This window comes from Lynx canadensis, chromosome A2, assembly GCF_007474595.2.
Source record: "Lynx canadensis isolate LIC74 chromosome A2, mLynCan4.pri.v2, whole genome shotgun sequence".
NCBI classification, from domain to species: domain Eukaryota; kingdom Metazoa; phylum Chordata; class Mammalia; order Carnivora; family Felidae; genus Lynx; species Lynx canadensis.
This window is the reverse complement of record NC_044304.2, coordinates 4,484,518-4,509,077: the sequence shown is the minus strand read 5'-3', so window position 1 is coordinate 4,509,077 and position 24,560 is coordinate 4,484,518. Positions and strand designations below refer to the sequence as shown.

At 59.2% G+C, this 24,560-nt stretch overlaps 3 protein-coding genes across 5 annotated transcripts; 2 read left to right on the top strand and 1 right to left on the bottom strand.

Moving 5' to 3' along the window:
- The first annotated feature begins 1,055 nt into the window (after positions 1–1,055).
- On the top strand, positions 1,056–6,102 carry TUBB4A (tubulin beta 4A class IVa). Its single transcript, XM_030293559.1, has 4 exons — positions 1,056–1,156; positions 1,694–1,802; positions 1,927–2,037; positions 4,546–6,102. The coding sequence occupies exons 1-4, from the start codon at positions 1,100–1,102 to the stop codon at positions 5,601–5,603; spliced, it is 1,335 nt and encodes a 444-aa protein (XP_030149419.1). The 5' UTR covers positions 1,056–1,099; the 3' UTR covers positions 5,604–6,102.
- A 4,991-nt stretch (positions 6,103–11,093) lies between these two features.
- Positions 11,094–19,853, top strand: DENND1C (DENN domain containing 1C). Of its 3 annotated transcripts, XM_030293251.1 has the most exons (23): positions 11,094–11,202; positions 12,307–12,371; positions 12,453–12,496; positions 12,621–12,670; positions 12,902–13,021; positions 13,111–13,180; positions 13,360–13,434; positions 13,529–13,594; positions 13,688–13,741; positions 13,853–13,963; positions 14,718–14,818; positions 14,913–14,958; positions 15,086–15,187; positions 15,279–15,404; positions 16,235–16,339; positions 17,142–17,232; positions 17,325–17,365; positions 17,582–17,653; positions 18,273–18,317; positions 18,390–18,497; positions 18,683–18,750; positions 18,875–19,082; positions 19,193–19,853. In XM_030293251.1, exons 1-23 carry the CDS (start codon positions 11,186–11,188, stop codon positions 19,796–19,798), a joined length of 2,391 nt encoding a protein of 796 aa, XP_030149111.1. In that variant the 5' UTR covers positions 11,094–11,185; the 3' UTR covers positions 19,799–19,853. The 3 variants fall into 3 exon arrangements, with proteins under 3 accessions (XP_030149111.1, XP_030149124.1, XP_030149118.1); XM_030293264.1 differs by lacking the exon at positions 19,193–19,853 and having other exon boundaries at positions 18,847–18,980; XM_030293258.1 differs by lacking the exons at positions 11,094–11,202; positions 12,307–12,371 and having other exon boundaries at positions 12,459–12,496; positions 12,599–12,670.
- A 324-nt stretch (positions 19,854–20,177) lies between these two features.
- Positions 20,178–23,209, bottom strand: CRB3 (crumbs cell polarity complex component 3). Its single transcript, XM_032592509.1, has 5 exons — positions 22,517–23,209; positions 22,106–22,281; positions 21,292–21,365; positions 20,849–20,992; positions 20,178–20,499 (listed from the first exon to the last, which is right to left on the bottom strand). Exons 2-5 carry the CDS (start codon positions 22,185–22,187, stop codon positions 20,428–20,430), a joined length of 372 nt encoding a protein of 123 aa, XP_032448400.1. The 5' UTR covers positions 22,188–22,281; positions 22,517–23,209; the 3' UTR covers positions 20,178–20,427.
- Between the last annotated feature and the right edge of the window lie 1,351 nt (positions 23,210–24,560).

Genomic DNA, 24,560 nt, shown 5'->3' with positions numbered 1-24,560 from the left:
ATTGTTTACTCTGTGCAGAGAAAGTCGGGCCTGGCTTGTTAAATGGGCCATCTCATCAGACCCTCCCCATGGCCCTAGAGGGCAGGCATTGACCGCCCCATCTTGCAGATAAGGAAATTCAGCCAAAGACAAGCAAAGTGACCTTGCAAGGTCATTCAGCTAACAAGAAATGCCAAGGTAAGGCGAAGAGAGGTGCCTATGGGGGGGGGGGGGGAGGGCGGCAAGGCAGTCCCAGGGGCTATCTATCCATCCCATGTATAATCCAGCTGTAAATCTTACTCCTTGAGGTTCAACCCCAGGCAAGGCTGGAGTTGGCCGCACCTGCCAAGGACCCAAAGCCCAACAGAGGTGTCCAGGGGGAGCGCACTGTCCCCCACAACCTCCATCAGCGTCCACAAGCATCCCCAGCCAAACATGGAAGAAAAATCGTGGTGTCACTTACTATGCGGCTCCAGGACAAGTCCTCCAGGAACCGCCCGCCCCCCGCCCCCCAAAACAGACCGCAGCTCCGGAGCCCCCAGCTCGCCCCACTAGGGGTCCTCTCGGTTGTCGCAAGGATTCTGGCAAAGGAGACCTACACGGAAGGAGGAGGCAGGCTACGGATGAGAAACTGAGGCAGGGCCGCCCGGGGCGGGGGGGGGGGTGGAGGATGGGGGAGAGACGGGATCGATCCGCAGCTCGTTTACTCGGCGCTCTCCCTTCCCCGCCCCATCCCCGCAAGACCCCGGTCGCCAGGCCCGGCTGGGAGCCGGGTGGAGCGGGTGGGGGAGGAAACGTTTAGGTGGAGCTCGAGGGGCCTCACCCCACGGCCCGCGGCGGGGGCGCACGGGGCCCCGGCGTGCCCCAGCCTGGGCCCCCGGAGGTCTCCCAGCCGCTGGGGAGGGAGATCCCTCCACCCCGGCACCCTCCGTCCCGGGGCGGGACCAGGGGGCGGGGCGGGCCGGTGACCGGCCGTGACGCGGGCCCCGCCCGCTCATATAGAGGCGCCCCGGGGGCGCAGGGACCTTGCTTCGCCGCCGCCGCCGCGTCCACCTCCCGTCCCGCCGCCGCAGCTCCCAGCGCCAGCGCCGCCGCCGCGTCCACCATCAGCACCAGCGCCATGCGGGAAATCGTGCACCTGCAGGCCGGCCAGTGCGGCAACCAGATCGGAGCCAAGGTGCGCGGGGGCTGGGGCCCCGGAGGCGGCCGAGAGGAGCCGAGCAGGTCCACGGGCTCCGCAGAGCTCCCCCACCTGGGGCCTCTCGGAGGGATGGGGTCCCCGGGAGGCCAGGACCCCGGGGACGGTTAGGGGAGGGGGGGCGGGGGCAGGGCCAGGCTGGGAACAAAGAGGCCTGTGGGGGTGGGGCCCAGCCTTCCGTCCGCTGACCACAGCTGGCTGCACAGCTGGCCCACTGTCCTCTCCACGCGCACAAAGGGACCCTGCCCCTCCCGGCACGCTGCAGCCTGGGCGAGCTGACACCGGCAGGCTCCGCCGAGGTGGTGACTCGGCTCCACCCCCGCCCCCACCTCTCCCTTCTTGCTGCCTCATGCCCGCCCTCCCCACCATGCCTTCGCCTTGCTGGGGGACAGGTGGCAGCTAGGAAGGCGGTTGGAGGTCGTGGGCCCGGAGAGGCAGGGACAGGTCTGGCCGCCCGCTTCCCCGCCCTCTGCCCTTACCCGTCCCCCCCTCCCTCCACCCCCGCCATCCCTCTAGTTTTGGGAGGTGATCAGTGATGAGCATGGCATCGACCCCACCGGCACATACCACGGAGACAGTGACCTGCAGCTGGAGAGAATCAACGTGTACTACAATGAGGCCACAGGTAGGGGCCCCGGGGGGGGGGGGGGGCACCTGCAGAAGTGGGGGTGGGGAGGCTGGGAGGGGGCAGGATGCTGGCTCCTGGCACTCCCGCAACCCCCAGCCGCCCTCCATCTGCTTCCCTGCAGGAGGAAATTATGTTCCCAGAGCCGTGCTGGTGGACCTAGAGCCGGGCACCATGGACTCTGTCCGCTCTGGCCCCTTCGGCCAGATCTTCCGGCCCGACAACTTTGTTTTTGGTGAGTTCCAGGCACAGGAAGCCCCCTTGCTCCTTTGGCTTCCAAATGCTTGGTGAAAAATCCCCCCACGTAGCTCGGGAGACTCTGGTGGCCACGGGGTCCCACGGCCCCGCGGAGGAGGTGAACAGGGCAGTCAGGGTTGTGATGGAGGACACACAGGCCACCGTGAGAGCCCAGGACGGGCATCTGATAGGGAGGAGGGTGGAAAGAAGGCTTCCTGGAGGAGGTGGCACTTTAATTTAACAGCATGGACTGGAGCCAGACTGCCTGGGTGAAAATGCCAGTCCTGCCATTTCACGCATTCAACAAATAACTTATTGAGCACCTACGGCATACCGGACCCTGCCGTCACCCCAGAAGAACAAAGCAGACAAGATTCTCTACCCTATCGGAGCCGACCTCCCCGGGGAGGGATGTGCAACAGAGAAGCTAAATAAGTACAACTCAGCCACTGATTGAAAGTCAGCTGGGTGACTGTAGACAGGCTCCTTCAGCTCTCTGTGCCTCAGTCTCCACATCTTTAAAGCAGAGATTATAAAAAAGACCTACTCATCACGATCGTGAGGCTTAAAGCCGTGAATATGCAGAGAGCACTCAGAACCATATCCAACAGAGAGGAAAAAGCACATAAGCGTTTGTACTTTTCATTATCACTATCACTGTTAATACCTGCAGCCTAAAATATGAGTAGGCTTGTCATGAGTAAGTTTGTCAGTGCTTCAGGGGGAAAAAAAAAATGACCAAGAGGCATTGAAGGGAGGAAAGATGTGCAAGACCGAGGGAACAGCACATGTGAAGAGAGCAGACACATCTGTGGCGCTCAGGTTCCTGGGGCACACACGCTCTGTGAACATCCTTCAGTGACACTGTTCCTAGTGCCTCCCAGGTCAGGCTGGCTGCACACACCCACCCACCTGGCCTCAGACCCCGGGGCTCCACCCTCTCCCCCAGCACCCCAGGGAACCTCTCTTCCTCAGAGCAGGGTGGTTTATAGAGTCTGAAGTCTACGCGTTGACAGGACAGGCTGTGTGACCTTGGACAAACAACTTCCCCTCTCTGGTCTGTGTGATGATTCAGCAAGATACCGATGCTCCCGTGTGGGTATGGCATACAATACGTCCTCGGGATATGGCTGTGGAAGGACTAAATAATGTTGACCAAAGGGTGTGAGGGAGTCTAGGATAACTATGGGTGGCTCCATCGGGACCAATAGATTTGAAGGCTTCTGGGAGCCTGGGTGGGGAGGCGGTGGTAAAAGTGTGGAGTCAGGAGACAGACTGCCTGGCAATCCCGTTTCTCTCTGAGGAGGTGACATGGCACAAAGACCTGAAAGAAAAGTCAGCTATGTGAGTACCTGGGGGTAAGGGCATCCCAGGCAGAATGAACAGCAGGCGCAAAGGTCCTGGGGCAGCACCAGGCCTGGTGTGCTGGAGGAACTGCAAGGAGCCCGATGTGGTTAGAGCAGAGTGGACGAGGGAGAGAGAGGGAGGAGGTGAGTGCAGGCACGAGACAGGGTAGGGGCAGGTTGTTCAGGGCTCTGTGGGCTGCAGGGAAGACCTGGGCTTGTACCCCCAGGGAAGTGGGAGCCCCGGAGGGTTGTGGGTAGGGGAGGGTGGGACATGATTCAGGTGCTCACAGACGCCCTCTGGCTGCTGGCAGGAGAACAGACTGTTCTGTAGAGGGTGGGGAGGCGGGTGGGAACCAGTCCAGAACAGGGTTGATGAGGTCAGACTAGGGTGGAGTCAAAGGAGGGAATGAGAAGCAATGTTAACCTTTTCACAAAAATACAGGCCCATCCACTAATACTAACCCTTGCCCTCCTGGAGGTCACATTTCCAGGTGAGATTACAGACAATGAACATGAGTAACAAGAACACGTAAGTTTGTCAGTGCTTCAGGGGAAAAAAAAAAAAAAAGGCAAGGAAGAGGAATAAGAAATGGGAGGAAAGCCTCAGTGAGAGTGACAAAGCCCTGAAGGAGGTGAGAGAGCCATGTGGGTATCTGCGGGAAGACCATTTCGAGCAGAGGGAATGCATGTGCAAAGGCCCCGGGGCAGGACTGGGCCTGGTGTGTTGGAGGAACAGCAAGGAGGACCCTCTGGTTGGAGAAGCGTGAGCCAGAAAAGAGAGAGGAGGTGAGAGCAGGGAGAGGGGCTCGCAGGTCCTGCAGGGCCCTGTGGGCCGAGTGGGGGCGGAGAGGCTTGGGCTTTTATTCAAAGACCCAGCTGGTTTTTGAGCTTAAAGCAGGAGGCTTCTGGGCCAAAGCGGGACATGAATGGCTTCCGGCTTTCCCAGGGTCCCCTCTGGCTGCTGGATGAGAAGCCAGCAAGGATAGAGGCAGACCGCAAGAACGACCCACAGTAACGCTAACACAGTAATAATTTCATTGCTGTTACTCCACTCCTAGGATGGCCGGGGTGAGGGGGAGCTCTCCCCGTAACGCCCCTGCGCGCTCTCCACCCCCACCCCCACCCCCACCCCGTCCCGTCCCGTCCCCTTCCCTCTGCAGGCCAGTCGGGAGCCGGCAACAACTGGGCCAAGGGCCATTACACGGAGGGCGCCGAGCTGGTGGACGCCGTCCTGGACGTGGTGCGCAAGGAGGCCGAGAGTTGTGACTGCCTGCAGGGCTTCCAGCTGACCCACTCGCTGGGCGGGGGCACGGGGTCCGGGATGGGCACCCTCCTCATCAGCAAGATCCGCGAGGAGTTCCCCGACCGGATCATGAACACCTTCAGCGTGGTGCCGTCGCCCAAGGTGTCGGACACGGTGGTGGAGCCCTACAACGCCACGCTGTCGGTGCACCAGCTGGTGGAGAACACGGACGAGACGTACTGCATCGACAACGAGGCCCTGTACGACATCTGCTTCCGCACCCTGAAGCTGACCACGCCCACCTACGGCGACCTCAACCACCTGGTGTCGGCCACCATGAGCGGCGTCACCACCTGCCTGCGCTTCCCGGGCCAGCTGAACGCCGACCTGCGCAAGCTGGCCGTGAACATGGTGCCCTTCCCGCGCCTGCACTTCTTCATGCCGGGCTTCGCGCCGCTCACCAGCCGCGGCAGCCAGCAGTACCGCGCGCTCACGGTGCCCGAGCTGACCCAGCAGATGTTCGACGCCAAGAACATGATGGCCGCGTGCGACCCGCGCCACGGCCGCTACCTGACGGTGGCCGCCGTGTTCCGCGGCCGCATGTCCATGAAGGAGGTGGACGAGCAGATGCTGAGCGTGCAGAGCAAGAACAGCAGCTACTTCGTCGAGTGGATCCCCAACAACGTCAAGACCGCCGTGTGCGACATCCCGCCGCGCGGCCTCAAGATGGCCGCCACCTTCATCGGCAACAGCACGGCCATCCAGGAGCTGTTCAAGCGCATCTCGGAGCAGTTCACGGCCATGTTCCGGCGCAAGGCCTTCCTGCACTGGTACACGGGCGAGGGCATGGACGAGATGGAGTTCACCGAGGCCGAGAGCAACATGAACGACCTGGTGTCCGAGTACCAGCAGTACCAGGACGCCACGGCCGAGGAGGGCGAGTTCGAGGAGGAGGCGGAGGAGGAGGTGGCCTAGGCCCCGCCCCCGCCCCCCGCCCCGCGCTGCAACCCGGCCTCGCCCCGCCTCTGGGCCCGCCCCTCCGAGCCTCGCGCTTCCCGGGTGACCTTTGACCCGCGGGCGCCCTCCCCGTAGCTCTTCTAACGTGGACGCACGCACCCCCTCGTGAGCCCCACCGTTAACTCTCCGGGAGCCTCCCTTCGCGCGGACCTCTCCTTCACCTTTGACCTCCCCCACGGACCCCACTGTGCTCCCAGTTTACTTTCCACCCCTCTGGCCTTGCCCCGCCTCCCCTAGGACTGCCTCGTCTCCCTCTGGCTCCCGCCCCTCCCCTCTCTCCCCGCCCCTCCCTCCCCTCGGCCCTAGCCAACCTTGGTTTGCCAGGGTGGTGGGGGGCTGGCTGCCGCCGCCCGAGGAAGAAGCCCTGGAGCTTGTGAGCAAAAGGCGTTGCGCCCTCAAGCCTCCCCGGCCTCCTCCCCTCTGCTTCACCCGCAATAAATAAACTGGTGGCCTGCCAGGTGTGTGCCCCGTGCGTTGTATCATCTCCCTGCGGGAGGGTCAGCAAGGGAGCTTTATGGGATGGACCTGGGTGCTGAAGGGACATCTGATCTGGGGGTGCTGGGGAGGGCGGCAGAGATTTCAGAGAGGGACAGAGCAGGCTGTATCGCTAACTAACTGTGTGGTGTTGAGTAAGCCGCTTGTGGTCTCAGCCTCCATTTGTTCAGATGGGGTGGGTAGACGGAGGGCATCAGTACCCTTCCATAGACAGCTGGGGCATCCTCACAGCATGGTGGCAGGTTCCCCGTGAGCAGACATCCCAGGAGAGCAGGGCAGACTACGTTGCCTTTTTCTGACCCAGCTGCAGAAGTCACATAGCGTCCTCTGGACTCCTGATGGATGGGGTCACAAAGGCCCACCCAGGTTCAAGGGGGTAGGATGTAGACTCCACCCCCTTGAGGGTAGAGAAGAAAGATTCCAGAAGGGCATGTGGGATGGGAGACATCTCTGTGACCATCTTTGGAAATTGTGATTTGCTGCACACAGTCTTGCCCAACGTCCCATGGCCATCAAGCAGTGAGGTTGGGGTTCTCGACACATTAGGTCTAGAACTCTGATTCCCCTTTGTCAGCCAGAGCTCAGGACAAGGACCATCATAGGCGTATTAAGCAGAAAGGGATTTAATACAAGGATTTGGGGGCTTCCGGCATTGTTAGAGGGACTAAGAGAGCGGACCACAGGCCAGTATTTCTTAAACGTCAGTGTGCCGAAGAATCACCGGCAAGGGGTGTCAGACTGGCTCAGTCGGGACAGCATACCACCCTTGGCCTCAGGCTTGTCAGTTCAAGCCCGAAGTTGGGTGTAAAGCTTACATTAAAAAAAATAATGGGGGGGGGGGCGCCTGGGTGGCTCAGTTAGGCGTCCAAATCTTGATTTCAGCTCCGGTCATAATCTCACGGTTCATGAGTTCAAGCCCCACTTCGGGCTCTGGGCTGACTGTATGGAGACTTCTTGGGATATTCTCTCTCTCCCTCTCTCTCTGCCCCTTCCCTGCTTTCACACTCTCTCTCTCAAAATAAATTTTAAAAAAATAATGAAAAGTAAAGAAGAAGGAAGGAAGGAAGGAAGGAAGGAAGGAAGGAAGGAAGGAAGGAAGGAAAAGAAAGAAAAGAAAAAGAAAGAAAGAAAGAAAGAAAGAAAGAAAGAAAGAAAGAAAGAAAGAAAGAATCAATGAATCACCAGGAAAACTTGGCCAGAGCACAGCTTCCTGGGTCCCACCCTAGACTTCCTGGTTTAATAGGTTTTGGGGAGTAGGGCCCAAGACTTTACATTTTTTAAGATTTTATTTTTAAATAATCTCTACACCCAACATGGGGCTCAAACCCACAACCAAGAGTTGCACGCTCCACCAACTAAGCCAGCCAGGTGCCTCAGCCCTTGCATTTTTAAAAAACATTTTTAAAGTTTAGTTTAGTTATTTCAAGGAGAGAGAGAGAGAGATCATGGGAGGGGCAGAGAGAGTGGGAGAGAGAGAGAGAGAGAGAGAGAGAGAGAGAGAGAATCCCAAGCAGGCTCCGCACTGTCAGCTCAGAGCCCGCTGTGGGGTTTGAACTCATGAACCACGAGATCATGACCAGAACTGAAATCGAGAGTGTCTAACCGACTGAGCCACTCAGGCGCCCCCAGACCTTGCATTTCTAACAAGCTCCCAGGTGATGCTGGGTGAGGCTACTGCCTCTGAGGCCACGTTCTGAGTAGCCCTGGAACAGGTCAGAACACCACAGAGCTGAGCCACCGGGGAACTGCTTCCTCTGCTCAGTGGGAAAGGCACCGCCACCAGAATTACAGAATCCAAGCACACCTCCCAACGCCGCACGACGCTGGAAATGGGTACAAACGCACAGAGTTCTTTCACTTCTGCCTTGCAAATCTCTCGTGAGCATTTCCGGTTAGCGGAACCTCATGTGCTTCCAGAACCAGAGCGGCAAAGAAGTCTAGGAAATGCTTTGGCTTGTTGTGGGGTTTTGTGTTTTTGTGTCTTTTTGTTTTTTTAATTTTCTGCCTTCTGCAATACCGAGGGAGGCAAACCAGGAGGAAGAGAGAGAAGGAGGAGAGTTGCTGAGAGCCAAGCAGCTACGTCCACCCCACTCTGTGCTAGGCCACCTGGCGCGGACTGGGGTTCCAGACCCCTGACTAACCGGGTCCCCCTGCAGCCTCGAGGAAGAAGTGTGGGGAACACGGCCTGGATACCAGTCCCCAGCAACCCGCATTTCAGCAAGCACAGCACAGAGCTGGCTGGTAGAGCAGAAAGAAAATGGACCGACCAGGCAGTGAACGTGGCTCTCTTTACCCTCTCAAACCTAATGTGGCCACAAAAGAACGCCCCGTTCTACTCCCAAAGCATCCCCTTTGCCCAGACCCCAGATCTGAATCAGCCTTGATTCCCCGTTTCCTGTGCCCAACACGCTCTTCCTATCTCTTGCTGAGTCTGGTTGTCTCTGTCTCCAAAAGACACCCCAGATGTGACCCCTTCTCTCCACTTGGCTGGACCCTGGTCTCAGCCTCCGTTATTGCACATCCAGACAACCCCCCTCCCGATCGCTTCCCTGGACCCCCTGCTGCCACCCCTGTCCCCTTAAAGTGTGTTCTTCATCCACAGCAGCCAGAGAGGAGCCTTTATACGCAAATAGCACGTGCGAAGCCTGCCCCTCCCTTGTTCAAAACCTTGCCACGACTCTCCTCACGCTCAGACTGAAACTCAAACTCTCACCTTGCCCTCCACCGCCCCCCTGCTGACTACCTCTCCATCATCCTCCCCCTCACTCAGCTAAGTTGAAACTGCAGTGACCTTCTTTTTGTGGTCAATCAAATCAAGCTCGATTCAACCTCAGGGCCTTTGCACATGCTATTCTGCTACTTTGGTCTGCAGGCTTCAGTTCAAATGTCACTTCTCGGAGTGGCCTTCCCTGGCGAATCTAAAATTAGCACCCAGTCACTCTCCATCAACTATCTTGTTTCATTTACTCCTCATGCCTATCGCTAACTCCAACGATCTCGTCTTGTTTCTTGTCTGTCCTCTTCCTTGCCTACTGGAATGTAAACTTCATGAAGACAGGAATCTTGTCTACCTTGGTCACCACATGCCCAGAAGAGCCTGATACAACACAGACCCTCAAGTAATTCTTTGTTGAATGAATGAGCAACTCCACTGTACATGTCCTGATTTCTCCATTTTAATAAATCTTTTTAACGTTTATTTATTTTTGAGAGAGACAGAGCATGAGCAGGGGAGGGGCAGAGAGAGAGGGAGACACAGAATTCAAAGCCGGCTGCAGGCTCTGAGCTGTCAGCACAGATCCAGACACAGGGCTCAAACCCACAAACCGTGAGATCGTGACCTGAGCCGAAGTTGGACATTTGACTGACTGAGTCACCCAGGCGCCCCGTGATTTCCTCATTTTAGAGTGGGGAAATGAAGGCCCAGAGAATAGAGAAGGGGCCTTCTCAGACTGCCCCCAGTGAGGCCCCTCTCACCTATTCATACCCCCGTGTGATCCCCTCCCACTGAGGGTGGGCTGGAGCTGGTGATGGCTTCTTGACGTATCATCTGTGATATGTCAAAGATGATGGGATGTCACTTCCAAGACTAAGTTACAAAAGACTGACTTCTGCCTTGATACGTTCTGTGGTCTTCTCAGCCTGCTTGCTGTGGTGAGGGAAGCAGCATGTTGGGAAGGCCCGTGTGGCAAAGAACCGAGGGCAGCCTCCAGCCAGCAGCCAGCGAGGACCTGAGACCCTCAGTCCCACAATCCACAGTGAACTGAATCCTGCCAACAGCCACCAAGTGAGCTTCCACGCAGACCATTTGCCGCCTGGTCCTTCGGATGAGACCACAGCCCAGGGGACACGTTGCTACAGCCGAGAGATCCTGCAGTAGAGGACCCAGCTGAGCTGTGCCCAGAGTCCGGGCCCCCACAGAAACTGCCAGACGACAAACGGGTGTGCTTTTATGCCGTTCGCTTTAGGGTGACTTGTTGCACGGCAATAGATAATTAATACAGAGAGGTCAACACGCAGCTGAACTTCCTCCCAGACTCCAGGCCTTAGATCACTAGGGCTTCTCTAACAGAATGCCATAAACTGGGTGGCTTATAAACAATGCACATTTGCTTCTTGCAATTTTCAGGACTGGAAGTCCAACATCAAGGCACCGGCAGACTTCGTGTCCAGTTGAGGACCCACTCCCTGGCTCATAGAGACCGCTGTCTCTTCACCGTGTCCTCCCATGGCAGAAGGGGGGAGGGGGCTCTCTGGGGTCTCATAAGGTCATTGATCCCACTCATGAGGGCTCTGCCCCCATGGCTCAATCGTCTCCCATCGGTCCCACCTCCTAATACCATCACCCTGGTGGCGGGGGTAGGATTTAATATGTAAATTTTGGGTGGACACAAACATTCAGTCTCTAGCAATGTCCATCTGCAGTCCTGGTTGTGGTCCAGCCTCCCTGGAGAGAAAGGGGGGCATGAAGCTCTCTGTTCAGTCTCATCTCCACTTGTGTCTTGGCTGGAGACCTTAGAGGTGTGTGTGTGTGTGTGTGTGTGTGTGTGTGTGTGTGTGGCCTGCCTCTACCTGTGTCCTGAGTGCTGTCTCTCCACCTCCCTGGCTCCCCTACTGTTCACTCTCCAGCCTGGCTCCCTCTGGTGGTCCTATAGGGAATGGCTGATGCAGAAAGACCAAAGGAAAGTAGAGTCGAGCGAAGAGGAAGCATTTCAGGCAAATTGTGAATCTTTGGCTGCCACAGACAGAGGGAGGCCTGGGTATGATGTCAGGGGTCAGAGGTGCCCTGGCCTGGCAGGACAGTGCTGGGGGTCTGGCCTCCGAGCCCACCACCCATGTCCACCCATCCCTGGGAGGGCTAGGAGACAGGATGCCTGGGTCTCTCACAGTGGGTGGGGGCGGGGGCCTCCCTCCGGGACGTCACCCGTTAAACTTCCTCTCCCGGCCACACAGGAAGCTGAGCCGGCTCAGGGCCCAGCCCTACGCAAGCACAGGCCCCCCAGGACCCCTAGGGCAAGGGCCCCACCGGCGGCCCCGCAGGGACCATGGGATCCAGAGCTGAGTAAGAGCTACGCCCTCCCCCACTCTCTGGACCAAGATTCCCAGAGCAGGCCCGGGCTGGGGCCAAGGGGAGCCGGGGTGGGGCAGGCCCGGGAGGGGTTGTGAGCCACAGGGGCAGGTGGCTGGGACTGGGGTATGTCTCTCAGCCCCTCTTCCCTCTCTTTCTTTCTCCTTCCGGCCCTGGGTAACTAAGTTTGCAACTCTGAGCAGGCACCTCATGGTGTATCAGAGTGATGAGGAACATGGCTTCCGGGGGTCAGCAGGGAGCGGGGGTTGGGGGTGAGGGAAGACTGTGTGGGGTCCATGTGCCTGGGTGCTCGTGTGGGACCATGCCAGCATGAGAGTGAAGTGCTGGGGGGTTCCCGTGTCCGGGGCTCTGTGTGTCTATAGTCACTCCCCATCCCTGTGCTGTCTCCCTTCTGGTCTCCCTGTCCCTGTCCCTGAGCCCAGGACCCAGCATCCTCTGTGGGGTGGGGGGTGGGGGGGGTAAGCGAAGGCAGTAAAGAGTGCGGGGCCCCCAGGGGCACAAGGGCACGCTGCCCTCCTTCCTCTGATGACAAATTTGGGGTCAGCCCTTGGGCCACCATGAAGTCTCCCAGCCAGAGACACACGGGCAGGGTCTCTTGGTCTCCAGACCACAGAGATGCTCACACATTTACCCAGCCACACTCACAGCCACACAAGAAGTTGTGGATGCTATTTGTCCCCATGCTGGCTTGGTCACACACACTCATCGACCGGACACCGACACTGGTCAGTCTCATCCTTCCAGGAAAACACAGGAGAGAATCACAAACACACACACCCCTGCATGTTCACCCAAGTCATGCGCACACACACCTGTGTGCTCACCCAAGTCACACAGCACATAAACACAAGTCACAGGCTCACACACGTCATGTCCACACATGCACACAAGTCACACTCGGTGCTTCACACTTCTCCGTCACGCACACACCATCAATACTATTGTTCGCACAGCATCCCACAACCTACTCACTGTCACAAACCATTGAGGTCACACACACAGGTACAGAGTTGCAGACACAACCACAGACACAGAAGGAAGCCCCTGGACCCACTAAAGCCCATTCCTGCCCCACAGAGGGGGTCCACCTGCCGTGTTTGATTGGTTCTTCGAAGCAGCCCGCCCTGCCTCCCTGCAAGAAGGTGAGTTGGGGGCATCAGGTGGGGGTGGGGACGTGGAGGGCAGGCCTGGGGCCCTGAACTTAGAAGCCCGCTCTCCCACAGATCCCCCCATCCTGCGACAGTTTCCCCCAGACTTCAGGGACCAGGTATGCTGGCTGGTTCTTGGCTCCCCTGGGCCCAGGGCCAGTCCCCCCAGGGGAAGAGATTGTCTTGGCCAGGGGTGGGGCCTAACCCGAATGGCCAAGCAGTGTGCCCTCTCTCCATCCCCAGGAAGCTATGCAGATGGTGCCTAAATTCTGCTTTCCTTTTGATGTGGAAAGGTATGGAAGGAAGCCGACTTGCAGGAACCCAAGGACTCAGACTTCTCAGGGACCCCCCAGGATTCAAACACCCGGGGACCCAGGGACTCAGGGACCCTGGTAACTAAGGATCTATACACCCAGAGCCCCAGACTGGCGGACACAGCAGTAGGAGTGTTGTTGGTCCTGGGGTGGGGGCGTGGTTCAGGGACCTGGGACCCTTGGGTCTCTGAGAGCCCTTCCCACCTCCAGGGAGCCCCCCAGCCCAGCTGTACAACATTTCACCTTTGCCCTCACCGACCTGAGCGGCACCCGCAGATTTGGTTTCTGCCACCTACGGGCTGGTGCCCACAGTTGCCTGTGCATCCTCAGGTGTGAGATTTGGGGCTCTGGGGGGGGGGGGGGGGGGGAAGGGCCTTGGCCTGGGGGCACTTCGTGGAACGTACGCGCCCTCTCCACAGCCATCTGCCTTGGTTTGAGGTGTTTTACAAGCTACTGAACACAGTGGGCGACCTCCTGGCCCAGGACCAAGTGAGACCAGCCTCCCTCTTCTTCCCGTGGGAGTCCCAGCCTCTACCCTCCCAAGCCCTCCACCAGGCTCAGAATTCCCAGGCCTGACCTGAGCCCCTCAGCTCCTCCCAGACCACCTAGCCCCAGTCAATCCTCAACCCACCCCCACCCCCCAGCTCAGACACTCCACCCCCACCCAGGTCTCTGAGGTCGAGGAACTTCTTCTAAATCTGCTGCACCAGCCCCTGCCTGGGACCCAGGCCTCCGTGGAGCTGGTGAGTAGCCCCCAATCCCTGGGCGTCCGACCTTAGGTGGGTGGGGAGGCTGTACCCCAGCCCGGAGGACCACGCAGCTACACCTCTCTCCCAGGGCAGCGGAGTGACAATCTCCAGTGCACAAAGCATCCCGCCCCCTGCCCCTGGGAACAGCAGGCCGGTGAGCAGAACTGGGGACCCCGTTGGGTTGGGCCCCCAGGCAAGGCCAACCCCTGACTGATCGGTGCCCCCGCTCATCCCCCCCCCCCACCAGCTCTCCTGCTACGTAGCCCCCGACTCTGGCCGCCTGCCATCCATTCCTGAGAACGTGAGTGGACACCTGGGAGGGAGTTCTGGGGGCGGGGAGAAGTCCCGAAACCCGGAGGGGGCTGTCACATCTTGTGGTCCCTCGCGACCAGCGCTTCTCTCTGATCCTCAGAGGAACCTAACGGAGCTGGTGGTGGCGGTGACAGACGAGAACATCGTGGGGCTGTTCGCCGCGCTCCTGGCGGAGAGAAGGGTCCTTCTCACCGCCAGCAAGCTGAGCACCGTGAGGCGGGGCCAGCCGGGCCGGGGGTGGGGCTTCGCCCCTGGGGCCGTGACCACGGGACGGATTCCCAGTCTAATTCCTCTGGGCGAGACCTGAGGCGAAGGCCTGGCTCTGCCCCTCTGAGCCTCAGGATGGAGTGGAATCCTGGCTCCGCCCTTAGCGGGGGGAATCGGCGTGGGCTGAGCTGTAGCGCCCCCTCTTTGGGAGCGCTTGGTCCAGACCCCACCCACTATGGGCCAGAACAAGGCTGGCTCCGCCCCTCTGGAGGGTGCCGTCGGGGAGGTGGGGGGGAGCTCTAAATTGTAGTTGGGTCTCTAGGAGGAGGACCCGGGTGGGGGAAGGGGGGCGGGGAGGAACGCCGGCTCCTCCCCTAGGGGCGGGACTAAGGAAGCTGAATTCTAGCCCCGCCTCTTTGTGGGTGGAGTTAGTGGGCTGTTCTACCACTGCGGAGAGAGCTCCCCGAGGGTTGTATATTAGCCCCGCCCCCTAAAGGGAGCGCCTGAGACCCGCTGAGTCCTGGCTCCACCCGCTCCAAGCCCTGTAATTTGCCGAATTCTTGGCCGTCACAGGATTCCTAAAGGGATTTGAGTTTTCACCTCTCACGCAGTAGGGGGTGGGCAAGGGGCGAGGAGGGGGAGAGAGGGACCGGAGACTGGGGACGTGGGGAATGGAGCCGGGAGAGCCACCGTCCCGAAGAGGTTCCTTGAAGCTGGGGGTCCAGGCCCTGACTCCACGGCCCCCCACCTGTCCCCAGCTGACTTCGTGCGTCCACGCGTCCTGCGCCCTCCTGTACCCCATGCACTGGGAGCACGTGCTGATCCCCACGCTGCCGCCGCATCTGCTGGACTACTGCTGGTGAGGGGCGGGGGCCGGGCTTGGGGCAGAGGCCTGGGGTCCTGGGGACCCCTGGGCGGCGCCTGCATGACCCTGTCCCCTCGGTCGTCTGCAGTGCGCCCATGCCCTACCTCATCGGAGTGCACTCCAGTCTCGCCGAGGTGAGTGAGAGCGGACCTGGACCGCAGCGGCCTGCGGGATTCCCCTCTTTTGCACCCCCAAATAACTGCCCCCGTCAGAGATCCTCGGGCCCTGAGCGGCCGTCCCCACCCTCACTCCCCAATGCAGAGAGTGCGGGAGAAAGCCCTGGAGGAAGTCGTGATGATGAACGTGGACTCCAATACCTTAGAGACGCCCTTCGACGACGTGCAAGCGTTGCCCCCAGACGTGGTCAGTGTTACCCCCTTCTCTGCTCCCCCCCCCCCGTGGTGGAGGGGAGGCCCCACACCCGCCGGCTCACAGCTGCCCCCTTGTCCTCCAGGTGTCCCTGCTGAGGCTGCGGCTAAGGAAGGTTGCCCTGGCGCCCGGGGAAGGGGTGTCCCGTCTCTTCCTCAAAGCCCAGGCCCTGCTCTTCGGGGGATACCGCGATGCGCTCGTCTGCAGCCCGGTGAGCAGCGGGTAGGCCGAGGGAGAGGCCTCGTGGGTCCTGAAGGATTAATAATAATAATAATAATAATAAATGCCTAGCCTTTATGGAGCACTTACTCTGTGCCTCTGTTTGCCCATCTGTAAAATGGGATCCCACTAGCACCCACACGAAAGGGTCAGGTGAGTCAGTGAATGGGCATATGCAAAATGTTTGGGTAGTGCCTAGCACATCGTGAGCACTCAATAAATGCTAGGTTTTTCTGTTACTATGATCTCACTTAATGCTCACAACAGTGTGATAAGCTAGATACCATTATGGTCCCATTTTACTTATGAGGAAACCAAGGCTTGGAGAAGTCCCACAGCAGGTAGGTGTTGAAGCCAGGACTTCAGGATCTGCTGACTCTCAAACTTCCCCACCCCCGTTTTCACAACTATTCTAAAAATTGGGGGGGGGGTCTATCTTGTGAGCATCTGACATTCCTGTTGGCTCTGCCTTTACAACACATCCCAAATCTGCCCATTTCTCCCCTCCTCTGTCTCCACCCTGCTCTGGCCCCCATGATTGCTCGCCTGGATTAGGACTTTCATCTCCCTCGAGTTCTCTCTCAAGGGGCTCCCACCCTCGCCCCCTACTGTGTGTCCTCCCCCATGGTGAGCACCTGAGTCAGGTCCCGCCCTCCTCCTCCTCAAAGGCTCCCACCTCCCAGCGGCCCACGAGACCCTGCGCAAGATCAGGCACACAGTAGGCGCTTAACCTTGCTACATAGATATGTGAGCCAATAAGGGAGACAGTTGGGGTCCAGGAGAGCCACGGGAAGATCAGGTCACGGGTCTTTTTTTTTCTAGGGTCAGCCTGTGACCTTCAGTGAAGAGGCCTTCTTGGCCCAGAAGCCGGGGGCGCCCCTGCAGGCCTTCCATCGGAGAGCTGTGCACCTGCAGCTGTTCAAACAGGTGCGCCAGAACCCTGAGGGCGGGGCTGGGGCCGGGGGCGGGGCTAAGTAGGGGCTGGGGAGGACAACCCTGCGTCCCCGGGAGCGAGCCGGACCCCGAGGGGCGGATGCCTGGGTTCCACGGGCGAGACTAGAGTCGGTCCAGCGGGGGGTCCCGCCCTCAGGGTCCCCGGGTGGGGGAGGCATGACTGAACTGTGTCGCTAAAGATGGGAGCCCCTGACTCCTGGGCTCCCGAGGGATGAGATCTACTCCCAGGATCCTGGGGAGATTGGGGTGGGACTAAATTCCTGGGTCCCTGAGGATGCAGCATCCAGGGTCAGGGGTGGGTGGGTGTAAGTGCGGGACTCTGAAGGAGGCGTGTCCTGAGTGCGCCCTCCCCTTGCCGGAGAGGAGGTGGGCGGGGACTCCTGGGTTATCGGGACGTGGAGGAGAAGCAGAGCCGGATTTCTGGGGTTCTTGGGAGGTGGGCTGGACTCCAGGGTCCATCAGTGTAGGGATGGGTTCTCGGGTCCCTGAAGGTGGAGTCGACTTGGAAGGAGGGCCTGTCGGGAGTGTCAGAGTCCCACTTCCGGATCCTTATGAGGGGCGGGGTCTGGTCCCAGACTGGTCCTGACTTGGTGCGGGGTGGGGGGAGGTTTCCAGGCTTCCTGAGGGGCCTCCAGACTCCTGGGTCCCGGAGGCGAGTCCCTTGGAGGGGCCAGGGATGGCCCGGAGGCCAGGGATGCAGGGCCAGCAGAATCCTGGGTCCTCCAATTCAAAAGTGGCGGAGGCAGCCCTTTTCTGACCCTTCCCCCACCCCCAGTTCATCGAAGGCCGACTGGAGAAGCTGAACACAGGAGAGGGCTTCTCAGATCTCTTTGAGCAGGAGATCACCTGCAATGGGGCCTCCTCAGGTGAGCCCTGTGTCTAGCCCAGAGCCCCGCCCCACCAGCACCCCCCGCCTGAGCCCGCCAGCCAGCCGTGACCACCCCTCTCCTCACTGCAGGCGCTCTTTACTCCTACCAGCTCTGGGCAGACAACCTAAAGGTAGAACACCGCACTCTTAGTGTTTATTATGGGATTAACTTAGCCCCGTAACAGTCCCCAGGGAGGGTCACCGTTATGCTCATTTATAGACAGAAGAAATGGAGACTCAGCTAGGGAGAGGGGCTCGTCCAGCCTCACACAGCTGGGGTGACGAGGTGGAGTCTGGGGTAACCCCAGAAGCCCAAGTCTCTCTCCCTTGCCATTCTGTCTCCCCAGAAAGGTGGCGGTGCTCTCCTGCATTCGGTCAAGGCCAAGACTCAACCAGCTGTCAAAAACATGTACCGCTCGGTGAGGCTACACGACACAGGCCACCGACCGGGGGTCACGAAGACCAGGGGACAAGGCACATGTCAACCCCTCGTGGGGACAGGACATTTTAACCTCACATGTAAAGTGCAAACATGTCTTTTTATCAGAAGCAAGCCGGCAGTTAAATAAGTCTTCGCGCTTTTATTTTCCAGTTACCTGCTCATTCCTGCCAGGATCATTTCTTCCCCACTTAAAACTGACAACCAAGATTCATCGGCAAACATCTTTTGTCCTCAGACACTACGGTCCCAGCCTCTGCCCTTGTGTTTCTTTTTCTCCCGAGCCCCGAAGTTTCCTGTGGCCAACCTCTGCCGCACCAAATTGTCACTTGGGTCTTATCTGTTGTTTGTCTTTTGAATGCTGACACCACTTACAGTGTTCTGTGTTTGCCACTCTCCGTTTCGTTCAGTGGTTATGTCCTCTAGGAATTCTTTTCTATTAGGCAAGGGGTGAGTCTGTGTTGACTTCTCAGGTGGTCCGTGTAGCACAAACGTGAACAGATGGCAGGACAGTGATCCTAGGGGACGGAGAGCCGAGCTCTTGACTGCCCAGGTTCAAAGCACTGCGGAGTCTAATTCTCTTTGTGGCTCCTCCGTAGGCCAAGAGCGGCTTGAAGGGTGTGCACAGCCTTCTGATGTACAAGGTAAGGCTGGTGGCCAACGGCCGGGGCAGTGGAGAAGGGTTCACCCACCCGGCTCACCCACCCTCTTCCTAGGATGGGGACTCTAGCCGGCAAAGGGGGGGCTCCCTGAGAGCCCCGTCCCTCACCAGCCGCTCAGATCGCCTGCAACAGCGCCTGCCTATCACCCAGCACTTTGGAAAGGTAAGTGCGTCTCCCCCGGCACCCTGCGACACTAACGCCACCTTGTCCTTCTCCCATTCTGTCTACACCCAGACTTCTTGCTCACATGCTCACCTACCCCAGTGTTCGGTGCCCACTTACCACACACCCTCCTCCAGAAACCTGTAAGTTCCTGAGGCCCCACCCTCCAAATCTGTCCTTCGCAGAACCGGCCCCTTCGCCCCAGCAGGAGACGGCGACTAGAAGAGAGACCTTCTGAGTCCCTGGAGCAAGGGTGAGACTCAAAGGCAGGGGGAGGAGGCAGGGAGGCCAGGTCCCTAAACTCCAGAACCTCCAGAGCAGTCCCATTAGGACTAGGGGTCTTGGGCAGACATCTGGGGCTGCCCATCCTTACCCAGGACACCTGCTCTGAGCCCTGAGGAGGCCCAGGACCCATGGGCAGAGGAAGCTCTGGACAGCAGCTTCCTGGGGTCTGGAGAAGAACTGGATTTGCTGGGCGAGATTCTGGACAGTCTGAGCCTGGGAGCCAGCAGGACAGGTAGCCTGCGGCCCAGCCAGAGCTTGGACTGCTGTCACAGAGAGGACACAGACAGCTGCTTCAGCTTGGTGAGAGCCCCAGCCCCCGTCCAACCCCCCTGCCAAAAGCCCATCAGACTTGTCAGCCTTCTCCAGCATCTGAAGGCCAGCAACTTGCCCGTTCCCCTACCCCCACCCAGCCTGACATAGCAGAAGGACCAAGATGGCAACCAGAAGATGAGAAACTTCCAGAGCCCCAGCCCCCAGCCCTGCCTGCTGACCTGCCATCTCAGCAAACCCTCCAGTCTTCGGATGCCGCGACCTCCTCAAAGGACCCTGTTTCCCAGCCAGAAACCATCCTTCCTTCGCTGCCTTCACCAGCTTCTGCGGACCCCAGCAGCCCAGGGGACCCCGAGTCCAGTCTTCTCATCCTACCTCTCTCCCCTCCCCGCAAGGCAGCTGAAGACCCCAGAGCCCCAGAGAGCCCCTGCTCTCAGCTGTCCACAGCACCCACCCAGTCCAGCCCTCCAGAAAGCCCCCAACTTCTGGTCCCCACAAAGCCCAACTTGGATATTACCTGGACATCCCAACCCCTTGAGCCCCTTGATTCTTCCTCAGATCCTGGTTCCCCAGAGAACCCCAGGCCCCAGCCATCTGAGGTCATGCTGGCAGAACATGCTCATTTCCGGTGCCCCAAGGGGCCAGGAGCCCTCAGACCCCCTGCTGCACCCGACAGTGACTGGCAGGAGTCCCAGGCTAGGAGCCGGCCCAGAGTCGCTGAGCTTAAAAAGTGTTTTGAAGGTTAAGAATCAGGGTCCCAGAGGAGACCCTGGTCCTTCAATAAAGCCACATGAGCCCAAAGCTGGTTTTCCTGGTGAGTTTATCTGGGGGCCCTCTCTGTGCTCAGAAACGTACCCCATCCGCCACCTCCCTCCTCCTCCTCCTCCAGCTGGCTCCCAGGTGCAGCAGGAAGCCCCTCCCTTCCAGGAAGCCCCCCCCTGGATTCTTGCACCCTTACAATTCATCTCTCAACAGCCTATGAGCCCTGAGTTTGTCCTCTCCATCTAGCCTGACTCCTGCCCCACCGGCTAAAAAAAAAAAAAAGGTTTTATTATATCTCACTATGGGATTTATGTATATATGTGTGTATATATATATATATATATATATATATATATATATATATAAAATATATATATATATATATAAAATGTAAGCAGCACCACCCTCCCTTCCCCTCAGGGGCAGAGTCTTTGAAGCACCTTCCTCCCTTCTATTCTTAAGCACTAGGTAGGTTTGATTGCCCAGAGAGGGCTCTGCCTTCCCCCAAGGTCACACAGCGAGAGAGAGAGAGAGAGAGAGAGAGAGAGACAGAGAGAGAGAGAGAGAGAGAGAGACAGAGAGAGAGAGAGAGAGAGAGAGATGGAAAAGGGACCTAGATGGGCAGGCAGCCCCGCACTGTCTCCTTGGAGTCCTGGGGAGCCCGGGCCTCGGCTGCGTGGGAGAACTGGAAGGAAAGGAGAGGGGATTTGTTGGGCCTGTGTGGCAGCGGGCTAGACAGCCGAGCGAAATGGTACAGCAAGCGGGGAGGCGGGCCCCCAGCCCCGGCACCCCCCAGTTGCAGGCAGTCAAGCAAAGGTGGCACGCTTCACCGAGCCCACCAGGCAGGTGCCCCGTGGCCCCCCAAGTCCTCCTGAACCATCAGAGGCTGTTTTCTCGGTGGCGGCTGCTGTGTGTGAGCGAGCGCCGGGCAGTCCTGGGCAGCGGTGGAGGCGGCAACGGGGCCCCGGCATTCAGATGAGCCGCTCCTCCGGCGGCAGCTTGAGGTTGGGGGGCGGCGGCACGCGGGCACCCACCTGCTCCTCGCTGCTGGGCCGGTAGGTGCCCTGTGTCTGCCGCTTCTCCCGAAGTTTTCGAACCAGCAGCACCAGCCCCACGGCCAGGAGCGAGGCGGCCAGGAGGGAGAAGACCACAATGATGGCGGTGATGGCCTCCTGAGACTGCAGGAGGGGGGACAGGTGTGCTCACCTGAGCCAGGGGACCCTGTCCACCCTCACCTGAGAAACATCCAGGGCTCCCAAAGCCCCCCCCTCCCCCCCAAGCCTGTCACTTCTGGTGGTGTGGTTCCTCCACCCAGGATCCCCACGTCCCATCTGTCCCATCTGGGGCTCCCAGGCTCCCACCTGCCATGTTTGGGATCCCCCCCCTCCCAAGCACCCGCCACCTCTGGGTCCCTCCACCTGCTACATGTGGGACTCCTGAATAACACCCCGCTGCCCTCCTCCCACATGTAACTCACCAGCGCCCCATGGGAGCCGGAGCCCGGGTCAGAGGGTGTGATGGTGCTGTTGTCATTTACGGGGGGGTCCAGCGCTGCGGGGAGGGACAAATTATTCCTCATCTATCCTTCCCATCGTAGCACAACTGCACCTCCCTCGGGCATCCCTCGGTTAGAACTCTGCTGAGTCTTCATTCTGGTAGAGACTGTGGGTGCCCTGCCTGCAAGGGCCCGCCGGGTTGACGTTGCCCCGAACCCAGCAGAGCCCCGCAGCGAGTAAGCAGCCTACAGCAGTTTGCAGTTTGTGCTGAGTTGGGGTCTGCTATAATGGATGGTGTCTGGAGCCTGACCCTGCCCTCCACCCACCCCCCCACCCCCAACCTCTCCGGCCCTCCCTGGCCCTTAAGGATCTGGGTGGATCTGCGTTTCCCTGGAGTGTCTGACTCACACCTCCCCCCAGGCTCTCGAAACTGAAATAGAAGGACTGAATGGCTGAGTCCACACCTCTGGCCAGCCTGGTGAACCCGGGATCAGAGCTCCAGGCAGGCCTCCTCCTGGCTCCCAGTCTGCCCAACACACCTCAGCCATACTGAGACTCAGGTATAGAGGCCCCTGTCCCCCAGATCACAATTCCCCCTTCCTCAGGAACTCAGGAATTCTACACCGACGGCGACAGCCCAAGGAAACCCCTAGCAGTGATCGCCCCAAGGAAACCCCTAGCACTGATCGCCTCTCAAGGTATCCCATGCCCGCTCCCCAGTTCCTGACCTCTCCGGGTCCCAGGTAACCCGCGCTTCTAAGCCCCGCCCCGTGCGCGCCCCGGGCCGGTACCTACTTTGCCCCCAGGCCCGGCCCCAGCGGGCGGGCAGCAGCTGCAGGCCGAGCGCCAGAAGCAGCCCCAGGCCGGGGCTCGCCATGGGCCGGGCGACGGGCTGGTGGCACCGGGAACCGGGCGTCTCCTGCGCGCTGCTTCTACCGCATCTCGGGCCGGGGGTACCTGCGACCCGACACCTGGGGCGGGAGAAAGAGAAAGGCAGGGGGTGGGGTGGGGGAGGGGGCTGGGCTCGGGCGCAGGCCGAGGGGAGGGGTGACCCGCCCAGGGCACCCCGGAGTCCTGCCCCGCCCCCGCCGCCAGAGGTCAGAGATTAAAGATTAACTCGGAGCGGCGCGTTCCCGGGCCGGGGAAAGGGAAGAGGAAAGTGGGGGGAAGGGGCGGCAGGCCAAGGCGAGCGTCCTACCTCCCTACCTGGCCCAGGCGTCTTCGACCTTGCGCCGGTGCCCGGTCCGAGTACCTGGCTCGAACCCTCGGTGCGTCGGTCGGTAGCTCGGTCGGACTCCTCCAGCTCCTCCCGTTCACGTGACCCGGAAAGTTTAGTCACTCACCTGGGAGAGGAGCGCACTTCCGGCTCGTGCACCTGAGCCCAGATGGGAGGGCGGAGCCAAACGGGGGTGGGGCCGCGCCAGGGACGCACCTGTAACGGGAACCCAATTCTACAACAGCGAGGAGTAAGTAGGGGCGGAAGCGAGCTAGGGTAAGAGGGACCTCCCACCTATGTTGCGGGCACACCTGTGGGAGACGTGTGCGTTGAGCCACACCTCTGGAGTATAGACGAACGGAAGCATACCTGTGTGGGAAACGGCTGTGTAGAACACGCCTGCGTTGTAACACCTGACCGCGGCCGTCTGGGTTAGGGTACGTTTGTTTTGGAAACGCGTCTGCATGGCTCCCCTATGAAATGAACAACGTTTGTATGAAAAATTCCTGCGTAGAAATGAATCGGAAAGAGCTGCACGAGACACGTCCGCGTTTAAGCACACCTTATAGGACCCAGTGACACGGAAACGTGCCCATATGGGTGTATACTTAACTGCAACATGCCTTTGGGGGGAGGCGGGGGGAGGGGAGCTGTATGATGCATTCTTGAGTGGATTTCTGTTGAGAAACATACCTGTGAAATGAAGGGTATAGGCTGTATGGGGAGTATCTGCATAGAACTGAGATCGAGTGAGAAAAAGACCTGAGAACATCTGCATGAGACAAGTCATATTAAAGCAGATGGCGGGGCGCGCGGGGCAGCGGGGGGGGCGCGGCGGGACAAAGGCTTCTGTGTATTGAGGCCCACCTGCTAGGGATGTTTCCGTGAGAAAACACCTGTTGGGGGCATTTCTGTGGGAAAACATCTGTATTCCCCATGTTGAAGGGCACCTGCAAGGACCACCTAGGAAGAAAATATCTGTGAGGGGACCTTCAAGAAGAGGCTCCTTTGTCTGGGACGCACCTATTTGAGCACTGGCTGGGCAGGACTAAATGGGTCCTCATGGCTGTATTTTTGGATAAAGGACGATGATGATAAGACCACCACCTCCTGGGAACTCTAGGTGAAGAGTAGCGGCTAAGGGGAAATTAATCACTTTTAGAGTATAGAGCGATGGGTAAGAATTCCAGGTCTAGTTAAATCCCTACTTTGCCCTGTAGTGGGCATGTGGACTGGGGAGAGCAGTTTAACCTCTGTTTCCTCATCTGTGAAGTGGGAAAGTCAGTCCCACCCACCTACCTTATAGAGTTTTGGCGAGGACGACGCGAGAGGTGAGTAAAAAGGCCTTGGGTTTGTGCAACGCCGTGAGTCAATGTTAGCTATTATTATTTTTCGCCAATGTGTTTCTGGCCGCCCCTCCCCCTAATGGTGACTCGAGAAACTGCGCCCAAAAGTAGTGGGAGGGACTTTCGGCAGGTGCAGCGAGCGCGACAGGCTGATGCCGCGCCTCCAGCGTTGGGCTTCCCGGTCTCCATCGGCACTCGAGCCTGGGATACTGAGAGGCCCAGGATGGTCTGGAGAGAGCAGTCAGCCAAGCGACCGGATCCTGCCGCGGCCCCTTTAAGACGGCCAGGCCAGCCAGAAGTCGCGGGGGCCCAAGACAGCACCAGGTCAGCGCGGAAGCCCCGCCCAGGTGGGGCGGGCGGGCGCAGCTCCAGCAGTTCTGGCCAATAGGAAACCGACTCTGCAGCCGCGCCGCCAGTTGATCTTCCGTTTCCCAGTCTAAGTGGGACAAAGAAAGGAGGCTCGCGGGAGGGATGTAAAGCTTGCGGGAGAAAGCACCGCCTCTTGATTTTCTGTTTCTGCGGCCGAGTGGGGGATGTGAAATGAGCGGGCGGGCAGATGGAGGGCTGGATCGCCTCGGGTTGGTTCTTGAGCACGTCTGGGTTGAAAACGAGTACTTTGGTGCCTAAAGAGGATTAGTAGGGGAGGGAGGTCAAGTGGAAAGGGATTACGAAACCAAATCCCTGATAT

Excerpts from the sequence above, each read along its gene's own strand:
- TUBB4A (XM_030293559.1), top strand. The coding sequence starts at position 1,100 with ATGCGGGAAATCGTGCACCTGCAGGCCGGCCAGTGCGGCAACCAGATC. Across the intron at positions 1,157-1,693 it reads GCAACCAGATCGGAGCCAAG|TTTTGGGAGGTGATCAGTGA; the intron begins GTGCGCGGGGGC and ends CCATCCCTCTAG. Across the intron at positions 1,803-1,926 it reads GTACTACAATGAGGCCACAG|GAGGAAATTATGTTCCCAGA; the intron begins GTAGGGGCCCCG and ends GCTTCCCTGCAG.
- DENND1C (XM_030293251.1), top strand. Across the intron at positions 12,497-12,620 it reads CCCCAGACTTCAGGGACCAG|GAAGCTATGCAGATGGTGCC; the intron begins GTATGCTGGCTG and ends CTCCATCCCCAG. Across the intron at positions 13,964-14,717 it reads CCGCCAGCAAGCTGAGCACC|CTGACTTCGTGCGTCCACGC; the intron begins GTGAGGCGGGGC and ends ACCTGTCCCCAG.
- CRB3 (XM_032592509.1), bottom strand. The coding sequence starts at position 22,187 with ATGGCGAGCCCCGGCCTGGGGCTGCTTCTGGCGCTCGGCCTGCAGCTG. Across the intron at positions 20,993-21,291 it reads CCGGCTCCCATGGGGCGCTG|TCTCAGGAGGCCATCACCGC; the intron begins GTGAGTTACATG and ends CCCCTCCTGCAG. Across the intron at positions 20,500-20,848 it reads GGCCCAGCAGCGAGGAGCAG|TTCTCCCACGCAGCCGAGGC; the intron begins GTGGGTGCCCGC and ends CTTTCCTTCCAG.